Here is a 19,195-nt window from a genome sequence, read left to right as displayed (position 1 = left end):
TGTCTAGTACAACCTGAGAAACTAGATTTTGTTTTATTTAATTTTAATTAATTTAAAAAATAACCTACATGCAAAATCAAAGAATGTCCAAGTTTATCTATAAAGTTCAAGGAATAGGGGTTTGCAAACTTTTTCTGTAAAGGGCTAGGATAGTGAATATTTTTGGTTTTTTGTAGGCTGTATATAGTCTCCATTGCAACTATTCAGCTCTGCTGTTGTAGAATGAAAGCAGCTATAGACAACACTAAAACAAATGAGCATGCCCGTGTTCCAATAAAACTTCATTTGCAAACATTGGAATTTGAATTTTATATAATTTTCATGTGTCATTAAATGCTATTCTTCTTTTGATTTTTTTCCCCAACCATTTAAAATGTAAAAGCCATTCTTAGCTTACATGCTCCACAAAAATAGGTGATAGACCAGATACGGTCTATGGCCAGTAGTTTACCAGCCCTTTTATTGATAACAAAGTCCTTAATTTAATTTAATTTTGTTTTATTTTATTTTATTTATTTTTGAGACAGAGTCTAGCTCTGTTGCCTAGGCTAGAGTGCAGGAGAATCATCATAGCTCACTGCAACCTCCAATGCCTGGGCTCATCCTCCTGCCTCAGCCTCCCAAGTACCCGGGACCACAGGTGCGCCATTATGCCACTATGCCACTATGCTAATTTTAGAGACGGTCTTGCTATGTTTCTCAGTCTGGTCTTGAACTCCTGGCCTCAATTGATTCTCCCACCCTGGCCTCCCAAAGTGTTAGAATTATAGGTGTGAGCCACAGTGCCCAGCCTCAAAGTCCTTCATTTTATAGATACAGAAACTGAGACCCAGCAAGGAACAGTGCCTTCCCCAACATGACAGAGTGGGCCCATGGCAGAGCTGGGACCAGGAGTCAGGACATCTGATGCCCAGGCTAGTGCTCTTTCCTCCTCACCCCCCACAGACCTCCAAGAGAAAATCAAGATTCTTAGTCCCAACCTTCCAAACAAAACATAATAGAAAAAACAGTAGTTAGTCAAATTTTAATAAAATTGTCTCCATGGAGATTATTAGAGAATGCTAATAAGACAAAATATAAGCGTGAAATGTTTGTACTCAAGCCAGATCTATAACAATAAAAAGTTGAAAATCTCTTTTTTTTTTTTTTGGATGTTTATTTGTATTTGTATTTATCAAACCAGGAAATACTGGTTACTCAGATGATTTGGACAGTTTTGGGGTAAATTATCAAACTAGTGAGGTAATTATTGCCAAGTTCCTAACTTACTTTGAACAACGAAAACTACCGTAGTAAAAACAAACCAGACAGGATTCTCACCAAGGTAGGAAACACCTTCTTCTGGAGATATTGTGCCATACTTTACCATCATCTTCACAAAGTCAATCAACGTTTTCATGATAGTAATCAGTGTTTCTTTCTCTTTTGCCTCTTTTTCTAAATAAAAGAACAAAATAATTTAAAGAAAACTGGTGGAGTATAGCTTCATCTTTTAATGTCAATTTATAAGTAAAACATGTTATTGAAATATTTCTCCCTACATTTATACCTAAAACCTTTATCTGTCTATCTATCCATTTATTTATTTATTTATTTTCAACACAAGGTCTTGCTTTGTTGCCCAGGCTGGAGTGCAGTGGCACCATCATAGTGGCGCCATTACAGCCTTGAACTCCTCAAGCGATCCTTCCTCCTGCCTCAGCCTCTGAGACACTGGGTCTTCAGGTGCATGCTACTGTGTCCAGCTGATTTTTATTTTATTTTATTTTTTTAGAGATGATGTCTCGCTATACTGCCCAGGCTGGTCTTGAGCTTCTGGGCTCAAGCAATCCTCCCACTTCCGCCTCCTAAGTTGCCGGGGTAACAGCCGTGAGCCACAACACCCAGCTAAACTCATATATATTTAATTTACAAAAAATCTAAGACTTGATTGGAAATACTGGGCAATGTATACCTATACCAAACTTTTTCAGAAATGGGCAATTATAACTTCTCCAAAAGGGTTTAAGTTAATCTAAAATATTTTACTAATAGAGTAGATGATAAAGAGATAATTTTCAACCTGAGATAACATGAACCCAAAAGGAAGGGTAGAAGATTGACAACCCAACAACTTTTCTCTACACAGCTGGTAAGTCTTTGAGGGCAAGAACAATCTGTATTCATTAATGAAGCTTAATTTTCAGAGTTGAAAATAAGAACACATAGATGTTTTTAGTTTTTAAATGAAAGATTGACTTTTTAACAGTAGTATATATTACTTTTTAACCTTTATTTCATTTGAAAGAATATATACAGAGAGTAAAAAGATTCCAATAGTTCAGAAGTAAATAAAAGTGAAAAGTAACATTCTCTTTCTCACCCCGCACCCCTTATTGCCTATAGGTAACCATTATGAACAATTTCTTGGGAACCCTTTGTATTTGACATACTGTTCTGCATCTTGATGGAACAAAATGGCTAATTTGATGCCATAGTAGCTGAGTAAATACTTTAATTATCAAATCAGAACAAATATATTTCCATTTTTGAAGAAAAGAACAAAGATGCTAGAGGGGAACCCATTTTCTCTATTCTGTTAGCTGCCATGAAGGATTTTCTGTAAATACTCCTAGCCTTTCCCCCAACCCTTTCATCCTTCCCGCCCCCTACATATGTGGATGGTAGGCAATATCCACTCATCTACACTTCTCAATGGGTGGGGATTTGGAATCTTTTTTCTTTCCACTTGCCTGGAATGGTAGATGTCTAGGACCCAAGATACCTGTTTGCTCTGCAGACTCAAGCCATCCCTGGGATTGGCTTCTAAGATCTAGACCAAGGAGCAGGGAATGAGCAAGCCCAGTGTTGGCTCTCACTCTAAGCTACATTCTATATCTCAGTGCTTGTCAGTAACAGATAATATTTTGTTTTTCTACCTGCTTTATTATTTCTCAATTGGTTCAGACCATGGTTGATAAAGACAGGTACTAGCGAAGACCTCAGTGTAAGTATTTAAATTAAAATTCTAGAAAAATAAAGGCAAGAAGGAATGAGGTGAAGAAAACTGAAACATAAAAACAAATAAAATAAAGACTATCCCATAAAGTAGAATTTTCAAAATGCCATCAAAGTCACAGGTTGGGAGGGAGGAAAAGTGGGAGAAGAGGTAGGGGAAGAGATCTTGGAAAAGAACTGGTAAATAAAAACTTCAGCTATCACATTATTTGCTCAAGGTCACATCTGTATAAGTATTTGGCATCATGCTGGTGCTCTTCACTGATGAGAAGTGACTCACCAGGATGACAGAGGTTCTGAGCTGGGCATCTGCCAGCCCATGGGGCAAGATGGCTCAGAACGGACCCTCAAGATGTACAAGCCCTGCGGACACCAGCAGAGGGGCCGGTGCCATCTGGCCAATGTCTGAAATTGAAGCCTCAAGGATGTTCTCCAGAAATGAAAGCTTACTTTAAGGTCACTTCTTGGGGGTGGGAAAATAGATTACAACTAGAAATATTTACATAAATGTTCAGTCTGGGGCTGAATCTTTGAACAGGGAAAGGAAAAGTCATTAAGGCAGTGTAGGACATCTGTTTGAACAATAACAACAGCAATATTGTACATTTATTATCCTTCTTGCAGGTTAACCAACAATAATCATGAACTGAAATCCTCAGTTAACTCTGTGCACACATGAGCAAAGAGATTAGGACACATTAAAGACTTTGTTTTCAAAAAAACCAAATAATTTCCCAAGTATGTGGGGCTCCTGGCCTCCTCCTTTAGTCTAATGCTCTTCACTGTAACTCATTTAAAGGCTGAAACTGAAACTGTCTATAAAGCAATTTCTTGAATAATTTAAAAAAGGATGAATTAGGTTTCATACACTGTTCCCATTAAGGGAAAAAAATGAGTAGAGCCTTTTAAATAAAGATTCCATGCAAATGGCAGGATTTCCTTCCTGTTTTTTGCATGTTTTTACCACAACATGGATGAGCCTAGAGGACATATGCTAAACAAATAAACCAGGCACAGAAGACAAATACTGTACAACCTCCCTTATATGTGGAATCTAAAATAGTCAAATTCACAGCAGCAGAGAGTAGAATGGCGGTTGCCAAAGGATAGGGGGAGAGAAAAGGGGGGAGATATTGGTCAAGACATACTAAGTGTCACTTACACAAGATGAATACATTAGCATGGTGACCGTAATTAACAATACTGTACTGTATGTTTGAAATTTGCTAACAGGATAGATCTTAAGTGCTCTCATCACAAAAAAAAAAAAAAAAGGAAAAAAGAAAGAAAGAAAAAAAGGAAGAAAATTGGTGACCATGTGAGGTGATGGATATATTAATTAGCTTGACTGTGGTCATCATTTCACAATATACACTTCTATCAAAAACATCAATTGTACACCTTAAGTACATACAATTTATATTTGCCAATTATACCACAACAAAGCTGAGAAACAAAAAGAGCTTCAATAAGAACTGAGGCTGAACTGGGTCAGCTCAGGGACACTGATTCATCTCCATATCTGCACAAGGCCCTTTCCGGCACCTGTACGTAGCACATGTTCAATAGCTGTTTGTTGAACAAATAAACGAACCCTCTGCTAATAAGAAGATTAAATTATCTAGAAACTCCACCTTTCCTGATTATCCTTTCCTAAATATTTCCATGACTAGTATTTCTCTTTCAAAAAAAAAAAAAATCAATGTGACCTGTTTTTCCCCAAGCATACAGTGTATGTCATTGAGGATTGCTTTTAGAAATTGAAAACAGGAAGAAAAAAAACCCCACCCACACATTTCCTAGAATTACTATTTCTGTTCCACATGGTCAGAAAACACAGTGGGTACCTGAATCAATACTTTTCAGTAGTGCATAGAAGTTTGGGAAATACTGGAGTTCCTCAAAGTTGTCTTCACTGTAGGTTTTAGTTCTCCTTTCCAAGCCATTTGTCAAGGTTAAGGTGTTAGATACTGTTTCGTCGTTTTCCCCATTAGTAAAACCATCTTGAATTGCTGCCACTGGAGTCTGCAGTGGGAAAAAAAAATCAATAAAAAATAAGCATTTTGTTACAACTAATGAAACTCCAGCTAAATTCTTTCCCCTGTGATGCCCTTGAATGGGAAGTGCAAGAATGCCTCCTCCTTTGCAAGATCCTGCAGGTTCAAACCTATTTCTAGGCATGTGCACTCTAATCATATAGAAAGGTCATTGGGGCTTAGAAAAAGGTGCTCTTCCCTGAAGACCCTGGCTCCTGCTCAGGGGAAAATAGACAGGGAATTTCTAGGTTCCTGCTCTGGCCAAGTTCACCTCCATAAGTTCTCATAAGTCTCTCACAGAATCTACCGAGAGGGATGGTGCCAGGATACAGAAAAGCCTGTCATAATGTCTAACACCAGCAGAGAAGTCACACTTGGGAATTTTGGGGTGGCATTTTAAGGGCTGTCTGGATGGATAGATACACAAGATCTTTTCTCCTAGACACCATCTTTGTTCAGTGTTCCCCATCTGAGTGAATGGTCCATTTTCCATTGAGTGAACTAGATAGAAATCTAGGAGCCTTTCTTCCCTCTTTTTCTTTCTTTCCTCCCATTCAATCCATTAGTAGCCTTGTTGGCCCTAGATTCAATATTTATCCCAAATTTGTACATTTCTCTCTCTACTATCCCACTTTAATCCAAGCACCCTTCATCTCTCATCTTCCAACTGGTACACCATCCGCCTTAAACCTATTCCAAATACCACATCTTTTACATTGTAGCTAGTGTTATCTTTTTAACAATCTGATCATGTAACTTCTTTGCTTAACATCCTTCAGTGTTTTCCCATGGCTCTTACAATAAAGATCTGAACCATCTATGGCTCATAGGCTCTGCATGGTCTGGCCTGGGTCCATCTCCCCAGTCTCTTCGTTCTTTGTTCTCTCTGTGCCAGCCACACTGTCCTTGTTTCAGTTGCTTGGATACTCCACACATCCTTTTCTACGTGCTGCCTCTCGTGTTCACAAGTTAACTCCTATTTGACCTTCAGTTCTAAGCTCAAGTTACTTCCTCAGGGAAGCATTCCCTGAGCGTAAGTCCAGGACAGGATTCTTCTTTATGGGGTCTCACAGAACTGTGTTTCTGTCCTTAGAGCACTTAATGCAGTTGTAATGAAAATACATGACCGTTTAAAGACCATCTACCTCTTCCACTAGACCTTAAGCTTCACAGGAACAGGGATTATATTTTTTTAAATGAGCATGGTATTCCCAGTGCTTAGTATATAGCTGGTATTCAATAAATATTTGCGGAAAGACTATTTCATTTGTGTTTCATGCACATTGATACATTCAGATAACATGAGTAAACAGATCAAGCATATGAACGTTTTAGAGATGGGTGAATGGGAGCATGCACTGGGAGTGAAAGAGGATGAAAATAGCTGTGTCAGTTTTAGTTCAAACCAGTATGCTTGAGTGAAAGCCACGAGTTCTTGGATAAAGCTAGAAAGTTTTTTTAGAGTAGGTGAATCTTCAAAAGCTGTTTAAAAAAGATGGCAACTGGTGGGGATTGGAAGTGGGGAGAGCAAAGGAGAGTTTTTAGGCTATCGAGTAAAAAATGCAGACCCAATTTCTATTTTCTAGCCTCTCTAAAACAGGACCATATGCCTATATACTCTTGCTTTGTATTTGAGACAGGATGTTGGAGGAGATGCAGATCCATGGGCCTGGGTGCTCTGGTGAAGCAAATCAAAGGAGAAGTGGGAGCGTGATACCCTCCTAGGGTCAGCTTCATCTAGTGTTAAGAGAATTCAAGGTGAGGAGAAAGGTTTCCTTGGTTGATGCCAAGGAAAAGATGAAGAGGCAAGGAGTCCAGAAGGGGAAGGAAGGAGAGAATGACTAGTCTGGGTGAAGTGTGACAGATAGGCACCTAAACCAACAAGAAGAGGAAGGATTAGGTAGAAGAGCACAGCCTGGAACAGACAGGCAGCATCTGGCAGCTAGCTCTGGGAAATGCGAAAGCTGGGGTGGCAGAGAATCAGATCAACCCACTTCTTTTTAGGGATGTGGGGACAGATGATGACATCTACTGTGAACAGATATTGGATACCAAAAGAGCTGTGAGATATTTGGTTCCAGTACACTGGAACTGTACAAATGGTTGTTATTATGTGATATTGTTACTTCACATAATTTTATGTATTATTTTACTGTGTGGTGTATTAGAAGATACAACCTTTACTATATAATAGAATATAACATGTAATCTTTTAGTTATTTTCAAAGTAGAGTTCATTTATATCTTTTAACTTATTGGTATTTTATGAATATACTTATTTTTTTGGTAAGAGATGAGGTCTTGCTATATTGGCCAGGCTGGTCTCAAACTCCTGACCTCAAGTGATCCTCCTGGCTTGGCCTCCCAAAGGGCCGGTATCACAGACATAAGCCACAGCACTCAGCCTTAAACAGGCTAAAAATGCCACATACCCCAGATACTTTTTGGCACCAAGTAAGGTATTAATTACATGCAGATACAAGTATACACACACACACACACATATCCATGCACACACATATCCACACATACACAACATACACATGTACATACCACTTTCTCTGGTATTTTTCCAGGCTGATTCTCAGTCTTGCTTGTGGGTTTACTGGGATCCTGATCATAATTGTTAGCTTCCTTTGAGATTAATTTTTGTAAAACCTCTGCTACTTCATCTTCCAGTGTGTGTGCCTGGCTTTCTGTGATCTATTAGAAAGAAGCAAAACATATAACTGCTATTCCCAGTCTTGTGACTTAAAACAAAAAATCAGGACTAAACTCCGTAGTCGAACACCTATTTTTAAAACAGCAACCTTCCGAACCCTCTTTCAGACAGCCCCAGCTTATGCCTCCACTACATGCTGGCCGTTTTAGTGACTGCCCAGCACCCCTGCAAGTGTCTCTGGGCCCACGGTCCGTCCTGTTTGCTGAGACCCACGGAACACTTGTTTTGAGAAACACCCCAAGAGTTGCTCCTCCACAGCTTTGGTCTTAGGTAACCTCTGAAACTCCACAACACTGGCATCTTAGTAAATCCTGTCAGGGCTGCTCAGGGTTGAGGAGCAAAGCTGAGGTGGATTCAGATGGGATCACTTAGAGGTTCTCAAACACACACTGCATGCCTTTGCTCGTGTTATTTCCTTTTTGTCACACACATGCCTCTTACCTCTGCTGGTTATATCCTAACCATCCTCCTAAGCTCACTTCAAACACCTCTTCCTCTGAAGCCTTTCTTTACTGCCAATTGGATATAAGCTGTTCTCTGGCACACTGAACTGCTCTACGGTTCTTAAGCAGCTTGCATTATGGGCGTGTGTGTACTTGTCTAGTTCTTCTGACAGACTATCAACTCCTGGGGGAAAAGAATTATTCGTTACTTGTCCTTGAAACCTGTGGTGACTAGAATAAAGGAGATGCATTATAAACACCTGAATCAAGTGGCTTGGCTTCTTGGCATACTCCAAACTGTACTAAGAATTTGATTTACTCTCATGCATATGACTTACGAGGCCAAGATTCAGCAATTTAGAAACAATCTTGTCAAACACTCCTCTGTCATTTTCCTCATAAATCCTCGTAGCAATTTTATGGACAATGTCTTCAGCAGTTAAAGGAGTTCCATCTAGTTGATGAAGGCCGTCTGGATCATCTAGACACAACAACCACAATTCCAAACCATGGTGATCCCAGAACTATTTTGTGCATCATATTATATTTATAATCTATACTTTGCTTTTGTACCCTCAGATATGTTTGAGATCATTTATGGTGGTGCTTGGTCTACATAAACTCCTGGTTTACAATAAAATTGATCTTCAACTTAACAAGCTATTTAAGATTATAATGGAAATTCTGAAAGATTCTTGTGTGACTACAAGAGGAAAGAAGAGCTGAAGAAAATACAAAAGTCCTTTCATTTATTATTATCACTAATAATGCAAACAATATTATACTTTTTATTTACATAGTATACCATATTTATATAGTATGTCATATTATTCAAAGCACCCTTCTATATATTATATAATATGATATCCCATTTCCATACAAGGAGTAGACTGTTGGGTTGTATTCTCATGTGTGCTCCCTGTGTAGGCAAATTCTTTGGGGTAGGGGAGAAGAAACTTACCTCACACCCAGAATCAGAGAGTGTGTACTGAAGATTTGATGATGTACCTGGAATAAATATTTACTTTTAACTGAACATGTGTCAGAGTGCCTTTATGTAAGGCAGCTCAATGTGACTAGCCCCGTTCTCCAGAGAATGGGGAAATTATTTTATGTGCCTGGAATTCAAATTTTTAAAATGTGGCGACAGATCTGCACAAAGTAATATGTAAATCTCTGCAGAGAAACATGCAAATATGTATCCTTGGCTTTCCTGGGAATGCATTTGGCAGTCCTACTTCAGACTATAGCAAGGGACCATCCTGAGGGAAAGGGTTAGTGCCAATGAAGCTTTGCACCACATCCACAGAGAACTTTCAGGAATCCATTAGTCTTCTCCAATCTATACCATATTGAATGGATCAAGTTTACAAGGCACTTAACTCCCTGTTACCTCTAGGCAAATTGGAAAGGTCAGAATTTTAGATCCAGTGATACCTCTTGTTATCTGTATATCCTCAGACCACTGTAAAGGAGAATAAGGGTATCTATTTCATGGGATTGTTATGAACATCAGATGAAATAAGATGTAAAAGCACATTTAGATTGCAAAGTACTATAGGAAAGCTGATATATTATTGTTATTATGTGCAGTGGATTTGTATTTCGAAATAAAGGAACTACAATTATCTTCTAGAGGAAATGGAAATTGACTCCCCGGCCAGATTCCGCCCAAATAATCCTCATCATAGTCACTCAAAGAAGGAAGGACCTAGTATATCTATTCTGAGCCTGTCCTTTTTTTCCATGGCTTTGGGGATTCAGACAGGGAATTTCTCCCATGGCCTTTCTCCCACACTCTGTGGAAACGGAGGTATATGCAGCCTCAGGCGGAATATCTTCTTCTTGTTTGGAAAAAAGCTTAGGAAAAATGAGTGGGGCAATCATACACAGAGGACTGAAAGTTCTCCATCAGGATGTAATTGCTGAGCTGTGGGCCAGCCCATAAGCTCTGCGCTTTTGGAGCCCTGAGTACCAGAGTGGCAAAGGAGCAGGAAAGCCCCTAAGGAAAATAAATAAATAAAAAACAGTTCCCCTCCTGGCTGGCTGAAAATTGGGTTCATCATCTATTTTTCAGGAACAGAGACTATGGCTTAGGCCTGATTTTTCCATTTGTGGGTTGCAAGTCAGGCTCTCGGGAGTACGTGGAGCAGAAACTGCCCCAGTCTGTGCAGAGGTGGAAGAATTTATTTCTCTTCCCACTTATCCCTCAGGATCTGAAACAGGAAGAATACTGGTTGTTTGCTAGAGCTGGAAAATAACTGAGATGACTGTTTTTCAGTTCATTTACTTCACAACAGGGAGGATGTTGGTAACCCACTGAAGAAATAGCCTTTCTTCTCTGCACTGCTGTATTTTCTTGAGTCAGGTAGTTTAGGTCTCCCCTAGCAGAACTTTCCTGGATGGGGTCAATAGTGGAATACTTGACTACGGCTCCTTACCTTCCACTGCTTTCCCTTTGCTCTTCTAAAATAGACAGTATCACTCAGAATGACTTCCCTGCTGCTCGTGAAAGCATATTTCACCCTCCCTGTAAAAACCCCAGAGGGAAGCCAAACATAGATTCGACACTTACAACTTTGGTTAAGCAGCCACAACATTCTGAGTGGATATCAAAGGGGCTGTGTCCCAAGTCATCATCTGCCCAGTTATGTTTTGAATTCCTAGTATCTAATAGAGCACTTGGCATTCATTTGTTTAATAAATTTTTTTTGAAGTCTTACTATGTGCCAGATACTGGAAATGGAGTGATAAATAGGTTAGGCATGGTCCCTGACTACACAGAACATATTGTCTAGTTTATGGTCTGATACATAGTAATTCTCAACAAATATTTGTCAGGTCAATGCACCTGTAGTCCCAAAGCACTACTTTATAAAAGAAACTTGGAAAAATCCTAAACCATGTATACAATAGAAAATACTGAAAAGGAGAACTGAGGGACCCTGATAGCACAAGCCCATTTGGAAGTTTCCTAAGGGCGAGAGTACGTCTGGGAATGCACCCTGCAGAAGTTAGTCTACTTTACACTCCCTTCTGGGATGAAGACTACATGCTTCTGATGTTCTATTCAGTTTGGTGGTCCTAAATCCTCTGGTCCCAGGATTTTCAGGGCATGAGGGGAGACCAGAAGCTTATCCATAAACATCTCTCCAAGAACCTTCGCCCAGCTTCTTTGTGATCGCAAGTAGAGTTAAATGACTCCTAGGGCAAACCTAAACACATCAGGACTAGCACTTGGTAGTTGCAAACGTATTTGGGATGGTAATAAAATAGTAAACAATTTAAAAATTAGTTACTCAAGTTAGTGGTCAAATCCTAAACAGATCTGTGTCTCTCTGTGCACATACAACCAATCTGACCAATCCAGTCAAACATTGCACTATTTCTTCTTTTATTAAATCAAATGGTCAGTTTAGTCAAAGTGGTTGAATCTGTTTTGTATGTGGTTATAATCAGTGTCTCTTTATTTCTAGTCCAAATATTTTAGGTTAAAAAGTAGAATTGAAAATTAAAAAAACAAATTGCCCTGAGTAGCATGGAATATGACATGTGTCAAAATATAAACCATTGCTGCCACCCCATCTCATAGATATACAACACACTTCTGAACTCTCCTCAGGCTGTTATGTACTTTCAAAGTCCAAGTTAATTGTCCATTGTTTTCTGGCAGAAATAATCAACATGATTCTCCTGTAGACATGGAACAGAATAAAGACACAGAAAAAAGCCTGTACATTCACCCCTAAGCACTGGTCCTCGGAATAGAAAACACTGGCTTCCTCAATGTCTAAAGCGTTTCATTTATTCCCTTATGTAGTCTTTCATTTGTTCATTCATTCATTTGTAAATTCATTATATGAATTCATGAGCATCTAGGCTCTGGGGCTACGATGTCTTCGTTCTTGTGAAGTTTTCAGTTTAGTTTTGGAGAAAGACATTAATCATAGGCAGTCACACTTAGGAAGGTAAAATTACCAACTGCATTAAGTGACATGAAGGAAAGTAAGAAGATTTCTATTAGCTCATGTGTGCTGGGTGAACCTAGAAATGCAGACATGAACTAGTCCATGCAAAACTGTGGAAGCCACATTAAGGATGTTTGTTTTTAGCCCAAGAGAAATTATAATCTACTAAAAGGTTTTATGAAAAAGAGTTGCATGCTCATATCTGTGTGTTGAAAAGACCACTTTGTCTGCCACATGAAGAATGAGTTGAAAAAGGTAGACAGCAGTTGCTGGGAGAATTATAGATTTTGCTATAGTTCCAGTGAGACATGATTAGCGCTTAGACAAGGGTGGTGGTGATTTGGGATAGAGAAAAAAACAATTGAGAGATAAATGAGAGGTAAAATTAATAAGATTTGGTGGATTAAAATTTGAAAAGTGAGGGAAAAGAGAAATAGTTTGATCCTAGATTTTTGTCTTGAAAAATTGGGTGGGTAGTAGTGCCTTTCCTAAAGAAAAAGCCCTCTGTAGGGGCAGGTTGTGAGATGGACAGAGATAAGTTTGAGGTGCTTCTGAGACTTCCAATGGAAGATGTTAAGTGGGTAGACAGATAAATAGGTCTATAGCTCAGAGAAGTCTGGGCTAGTGATATGGGACATCAGGATATGGATGTAATTGAAACCATGGAAAGGTTAGAATGATGAAAGGAGAAAGGATATGGCTAGAAGGAGAACATTGAAAAGCAAATAGTGGCTAATTCATCTTTTGGGGGGGTATTTTATTGATCAAATTATTTGAAAATTATTATATTTTATTTGTACTAATTGTTAAAATTAATTGGAATGTTAAAATGAATTCAATAACAAGATATAAATAGATTTTTAAAAATTTTTCAAAGCATCAGTAAGGGAACTTTTAAATGGAAAATAAAATTTGGGATGCTGTGGAACAGGGGTTTTGCACACTATCAGTAAATTTGGGCTTTACCTCAATTTTGGAGTTGACTAATAAAAGATTATGAGTGTATAAGAGATATTTTTAAAGTATAGGACTTTCTCTTAACCTATTATGGAAAACCCCAAGTTAGAGAAAATAGGTAGCAAAACAGTTCTTTTTTTCTCATTTACCTTGAAATTTATGATCCAATCCACTCTTAGTAGAATCATAATCATCAGTCAGTCTTCGATTCTTAGTTGAATCATCTTCTACATTCAATTTATTATCAAATGGGGAGCTTCTTATGGATTGTCTGTCTTTCTCAATTTTTTCCTTTTCTGTTATTGCCTTTAGCAGGTTCAAGTTATCAACAAAAGAATAATTGCTTTCACCTGGCTTGTTTTCTGGAAGAAAAGCCCCCAAACCCAACATAGCCATTTTAATTCAGATTTTCATAGCCTACATTATTTAAATTAACATCACCAGGATTTCTTTGTACCTGGAGGGTATGTGTTTTTAATCTTGTCTGCTTCTGCTTCAGCAATCTGTGAAACAAATAGGACATAGACCAGGTTTAAAATCATTGCTCCACTACTTACCAAGTGTTAAGAGCCGAATGATTTAATCTCCATGGGATTTAGTTTTCTTGTTTGTATAATGTAGATAATAATTCTTATCTCAAAGCATTGTTATAAGGATTAAATGAGATAAAATAAGGGGAAGATGCTCTATAAATATTAATTCCTTTCTCCTGTAATATTGGTGAAACATTAATCTCTGGTTAATTAAGCAATCTTACAACAAAGTGGGTATGATGTTAAGCTCACTGGGTTATTATACAGTGAGCTCTATGTTTCATACAGAACTCCCTGTATATAACTATTAGAGCACAGAATTTACCAAAATTAGATTTCCCATACTAATTTCTGACAATTTTACTATTTTTAAAATTTTAGTTAATATTTCTTTAAAAAAACTTTACTTTTTTTTTTTTCATATCTCAGCTGTGGGTAGACTGTCAATTTACTATTAAGCTCCTGAAGTTTATATGTTCAAGATGACTAAAATGTCATTGCATAATTAACACTAAGTAATAATAACTAAAGCAAAATGAAATAGTATTTATAATTTTACTTTTGACCTACCTGTTCATTCAGAGGTCTTTCTGCACTTAATTCTCTATTATGTAGAGATTTGTCTAGAACAAACACACACAGATATAAATTTAATTGTGTGTTGAAAAGATAAAATATGTCTCATTAAATAAAATCGTCAAAAAAGAGAAACAGATATTTAGAAATATTTTTGGATGACTATGAAACCAAATACATATTAACAAAGATTATCAAGACTATACAATAACAATAATTATCAATGTTGCTTTGTTTATTATCTCAGTGTATTTCCTGAGTTAATATTGCAGAATCACACTTTTTTTTTTCTGACCAGAAATCTAACATGCAGTTCTAACACTTGGCTTACCAGCTATTCACAACTAGAGAGAGCATAATTTGGATTAGTATTATAAATAGAATATCTGAGAAAGGTGCCAAACCAACTAGGAAAAAATCCAAGCCACTTTAGGTAAAAAAAAAAGATCTCCCTTTCTCAAAATAAGATCTTTAAAAACCACTCATGTTATTGTTTTATCGTTTAAAAAGTAAAGAAAAAAATCTGTCTCCCGTCTCTAAATTCAAACTGCTTTCTCTGTCAGTGTTCACGGATATGATCTGATCATTTCCTAGGAGGCAGCGTGATTTACAGCTCACGGATTATGTCACGCTTTACCTTTTCGTGGCGAATAGAAGGGAGCCGGGGAAAGAAAAGTGTCCGCATACCTTGGCCGCCTCCCGGTTTGGGGAAAGCTTGAAGCGGGCTAACGTGGAGCACCAACACCAGAATGCAAGTGCCGGTCCAAAGGAACCCCATCCTTTCACGCTCCGCTTCCGAAATCGCCGGGCGCCGGGCTCCCGCCGCTGAAGCTTTTGTTATGAATGAAAAGGAGGCGTGGAAGCAGGCAGGGCCGGGAGCGCGGCCGCGGGGAGGCAGAGCGGCGGGCCCTGGGCGGCCGGTGGGGCCGGCGCCGCGGGAGCGGAGGGCTGCGAGGGCGCGGCGGGCGCCGGGGCCGGGGCGGCAGGTGAGGGAGCGCTGTCCGCGCCGCGGGTGCTGAAGTTCCTGTGACGCGCGGCGGGCCGCGGGGCCGCCGGGGCGTCGCTTTCCTCCGGCTCCCTGCTGGAGAGGAAGTGAGCGAGGAAGCGCATGCTCCGTGCTGGCCAGAGGCGGGAAGGGATGGCGTCAGAGACTCCAACGCCACTCCAATCCCCCGGGAATGGGACGCGGGAGGGGCGACAGACACGCTAGCGTGTTTTCTCTGCTGCAGTCGCGGGGCTACTCCTGCGCTCAGGGTCAGCTGCATTGCCGTAGGCCAGACATAATTGTCATCACCTCCCAAGTAAACGTCCCTTCAAGGACCAAATGCCTCCTCTGCCTGTGCACCTGTCAAGGAGACTTAGATAACCTTGTGCAAAGAGTTCTGCTTCGGGATTCTTCTGGGGGATCTGCTCCAGAATTCCTTCTTTCCATTCCACTTCTTGTACCTAAAAAGTAGATATAATTCTAATATTCTTGGAAAAGCCCTGCCTTCTGTGATTTGTATTGACATGCTGAGCATTCCTTGATGCTCCTGTGGCTCAGCCCTACAAAGTCTTTTGAATTAGGAAATTCAAGAAACATTCTTTCAAATAGTCAGATTGCTGCAACACGTCCTCACTCTCCTAGATGCTGAAACAGAATGACAGCAAAAATCATTGCCTGTTCCCCTAAGTATGAGCGTTCTCATCAGTCCTGAGAATAGCTGAGCAGCAATGGTCAGTTTCATTCTAAGATTCTCCTTTTCCCACCAAGTGCAAAACTTCCCCTTCACCACCACCCCCACCACACGCATGCACACACACACAAGTGAATTAGCAAAAAAGCAAAAAACCAAAAACAAACCCGCTGCAGCTCTGTAAAACTGTTTCCTGGGATTTAATTATGCCTAAGGACCTGGCTGTTCCAGGGGTCCTTCAAGAGAGGGGATGGTCATGAAAACCATTTTTCATCATAACAAAGTCAGGGAGGTGCTTCCTGTACTCTGAGAATATGTATTCCCAGAAGCCGAAGGTTGTTGCATACAAAGAGTTATCAAAAGATTTTAAATAATGAATACAAGCAACATCAATGTGAACAGGGTGCTGAGTAAGCTCTTCTGATTTTTAAACAGAACTTGGACCCTTTCCTTTGGACTGCAGCATGCTGGGAACCAGTCTGAATAATGACCAAAGAGAAGGATTCAGCACAATCAGGCCTTTGATTTCTGCACCCTGCTTTTCAAGGAGCAGTTCAAGTACCTAAAAACAAACAAACAAACAATCAAGCTGACAAACAAATCTCTCTCTTTCTGCAGATTTTTGAGTTTGGAAATTACTCAAATACTTCCTTTAAGGATCTAAAGAGTACTTATAAATCTAACAGCTACTTCAAAGCAAATAGCTCTTTCTTGGCAGTGATCACATAGCATTATTAGCCCACTATACTACATTTTTAAATATTGTCACCTTTTAAAATCCCAGGTTGAATGAAGAGTAAATTTCCTTAGTTTCCTCTTCTTTAAAACAGAGATGGCAGGCTCTGTTTACCTCACACTGTTATTAAGGAGATCAAATGGGTACATGTTTTGAACAAGTCATTCTGATGCCAAGAATAGTTTTTGACACAATCTAAAAAATAAGCCATGAAATGCTTTCAGCCTTTATGAAACATTACCTAATATTAAGTGAAACAGCCATTTATTGATCCTGAGTTGGGAAACTCACTGAGACTCACTCTCTCACTGACCTAATCCCTCAGCTTCACTTTATCCTTTGTCTCATTCCTGACTTACCTCTCCCCTCAATTTAGGTTTGCAGATGGGAGAAGCTCAGGATGGAATAAAGGTAAGAGATGGCTATTGAGTTCCTTGCATTGCTTTCCCAAAAGAAAAAAGGTATTTTACCTCTCTCTGCCATTTGGACTCAAAGTGATTGTGTTAAATGGACACTAAATCTAGAAGCGTGTTATGTGTCTGATCAAATGAGCAGTGGAGCATTGAATAAACTGTAAGACATGAATTAGTTTACATGCTTCAGACTTATGGATGATCCCACTGGACTTAATATAGGTCTGTGAATGGAGTAATCCTAAATTGCATTTATTTATTCACTTATTGAACATCTGAAATGTACGAAGTATTGAGATAGTTGCTGTGTATACAAAGATAAGTAAGACACTAGTCACTGCTAGTTTTATAGCCTAATAGAGAAAAAATACCATGATTATAATCTAATTGATATAATTATTGATAAAACGATTTAAATATTTGATTCTTATATGTAAGCGCACTATAGACATTGAATAATATAAAAATGTATGTTGAAATTACAAGACAAATGGTATTGACACAGAGCAGATGATGATGAAATAGACAATATACAATGCGCACGTGGCTCAATTGTGGTGTGCTGATTGACTGGTGGAGAATATGCCTTTTGAGTTGCGTCTTAAAGATGCAGACATTTCAAGGATGTTTTCATTTGTTACAAAAAATAATATATTATTTATTGTTACATATTTAATTATAGAAAATTTTAAACACAAAAGGAGAGAAAATATTAAAATGAGTACCCATGAACCCATTACTCAGTTTCAATAATCATTAACTCATGAGAATTCTTTTTATATTATATCTCCAGCCACTTCATACCCCCAATGGATTATTTTCCTATAAAACCCCCAGACTTCATGTAATTTCATCCATAAGTATGGACATATACTTATCTAAAAGATGAGGATTATTTTGCCCCAACATTACTGCAATACCTTTAACATATTCATAATAATAATGCTACCTTAGTATCATCAAATATCAAGTCAGGGTTCAAATTTCTCTACTTGTCTTATACCATAAATTTTTTTACAATTGGTTTGCTTGAACCAGGGTCCAAACAAGGTCATGCATTGCATTGGTTGGCATGTGAGAGACACATATGAATGTAAGACTGGAGAAGCAGATGTTGCAATGTTTTCTTTGACTTTCCAGATGTGTTAATTGCTTCCTCAGGATACTGTGCTCACTTGCAACATAGTGTGTATCCCATTGTGCTGCTTTCTGTAGATGATTCCTTTCTCTATATAATAAATATACATTGAAGGAAAAATTCTGAAAATACAGATAGGCAAAAAGGGAACAAATCATCTGATGGAGATAACCAATGCTAACTTTTGGTATGTCCTTTTGGCATTTGTTTTTTTCTTTTTTTTTTTTTTTTTTTTTTTTTGAGACAGAGTCTCACTTTGTTGCCCAGGCTAGAGTGAGTGCCGTGGCATCAGCCTAGCTCACAGCAACCTCAGACTCCTGGGCTTAAGCGATCCTACTGCCTCAGCCTCCCGAGTAGCTGGGACTACAGGCATGCGCCACCATGCCCGGCTAATTTTTTTGTATATATATATTTTTAGTTGGCCAGATAATTTCTTTCTATTTTTTAGTAGAGACGGGGTCTCACTCTTGCTCAGGCTGGTCTCGAACTCCTGACCTCGAGCGATCCACCCGCCTCGGCCTCCCAGAGCTAGGATTACAGGCGTGAGCCACGGCATTTGTTTTTTTCTAAGAAAATATTTTAGACGTGTATTTATAAAGCTGTATCTCTCACTGTAATCATAAGCTTACATAACTGGCTGTCTACTCCATAAACTGTTAATTTCTCAAGAGAAAGGATCTTTTCTTACTCATCTTTGCGTTCCCAGCCTTTCTTACAGTGTCTGAAATCCATCTGCTTAAATCAATGAACGAAGTGATGGAGGGTTGCCTGCTTACCTTTGGTCTTCAAATGTCAAGACTGTGATGACTGTCTCACATTGGAGGATCATGACACTGTCAGTATGGTTCCCCACTCAGCATTGTCTTTACAAACCAGTAGTCTTACAGAAAACGTGTTTATGAAAGGCCTAAGAATAGAGAGCCTGAGCTGGCAAAGGCCCTCACAGCTGCAAAGTTATAGGAATGGGCCTGTTGCCTTGAAAGAGGCTGACACAGGATAC

General features: G+C 39.0%; 1 protein-coding gene across 1 annotated transcript in view; it reads right to left on the bottom strand.

The window, feature by feature from the left end:
- Positions 1–15,153, bottom strand: part of SCG3 (secretogranin III) — a 34,494-nt gene extending 19,341 nt beyond the window's left edge. Inside the window, exons 1-8 of the mRNA XM_045529257.1 lie at positions 14,920–15,153; positions 14,227–14,279; positions 13,581–13,626; positions 13,273–13,485; positions 8,537–8,679; positions 7,587–7,736; positions 4,845–5,022; positions 1,321–1,437 (exon numbers count right to left, since the gene is read on the bottom strand). Of these exons, the coding sequence (XP_045385213.1) occupies positions 1,321–1,437; positions 4,845–5,022; positions 7,587–7,736; positions 8,537–8,679; positions 13,273–13,485; positions 13,581–13,626; positions 14,227–14,279; positions 14,920–15,010 (991 nt within the window). The 5' untranslated portion in view covers positions 15,011–15,153. The remainder of the gene's footprint in view (positions 1–1,320; positions 1,438–4,844; positions 5,023–7,586; positions 7,737–8,536; positions 8,680–13,272; positions 13,486–13,580; positions 13,627–14,226; positions 14,280–14,919) is intronic.
- Positions 15,154–19,195: the final 4,042 nt, after the last annotated feature.

This window comes from Lemur catta, chromosome 1, assembly GCF_020740605.2.
Source record: "Lemur catta isolate mLemCat1 chromosome 1, mLemCat1.pri, whole genome shotgun sequence".
NCBI classification, from domain to species: domain Eukaryota; kingdom Metazoa; phylum Chordata; class Mammalia; order Primates; family Lemuridae; genus Lemur; species Lemur catta.
The sequence above is the reverse complement of the archived record's forward strand: the minus strand, read 5'-3'. Positions and strand labels throughout refer to the sequence as shown.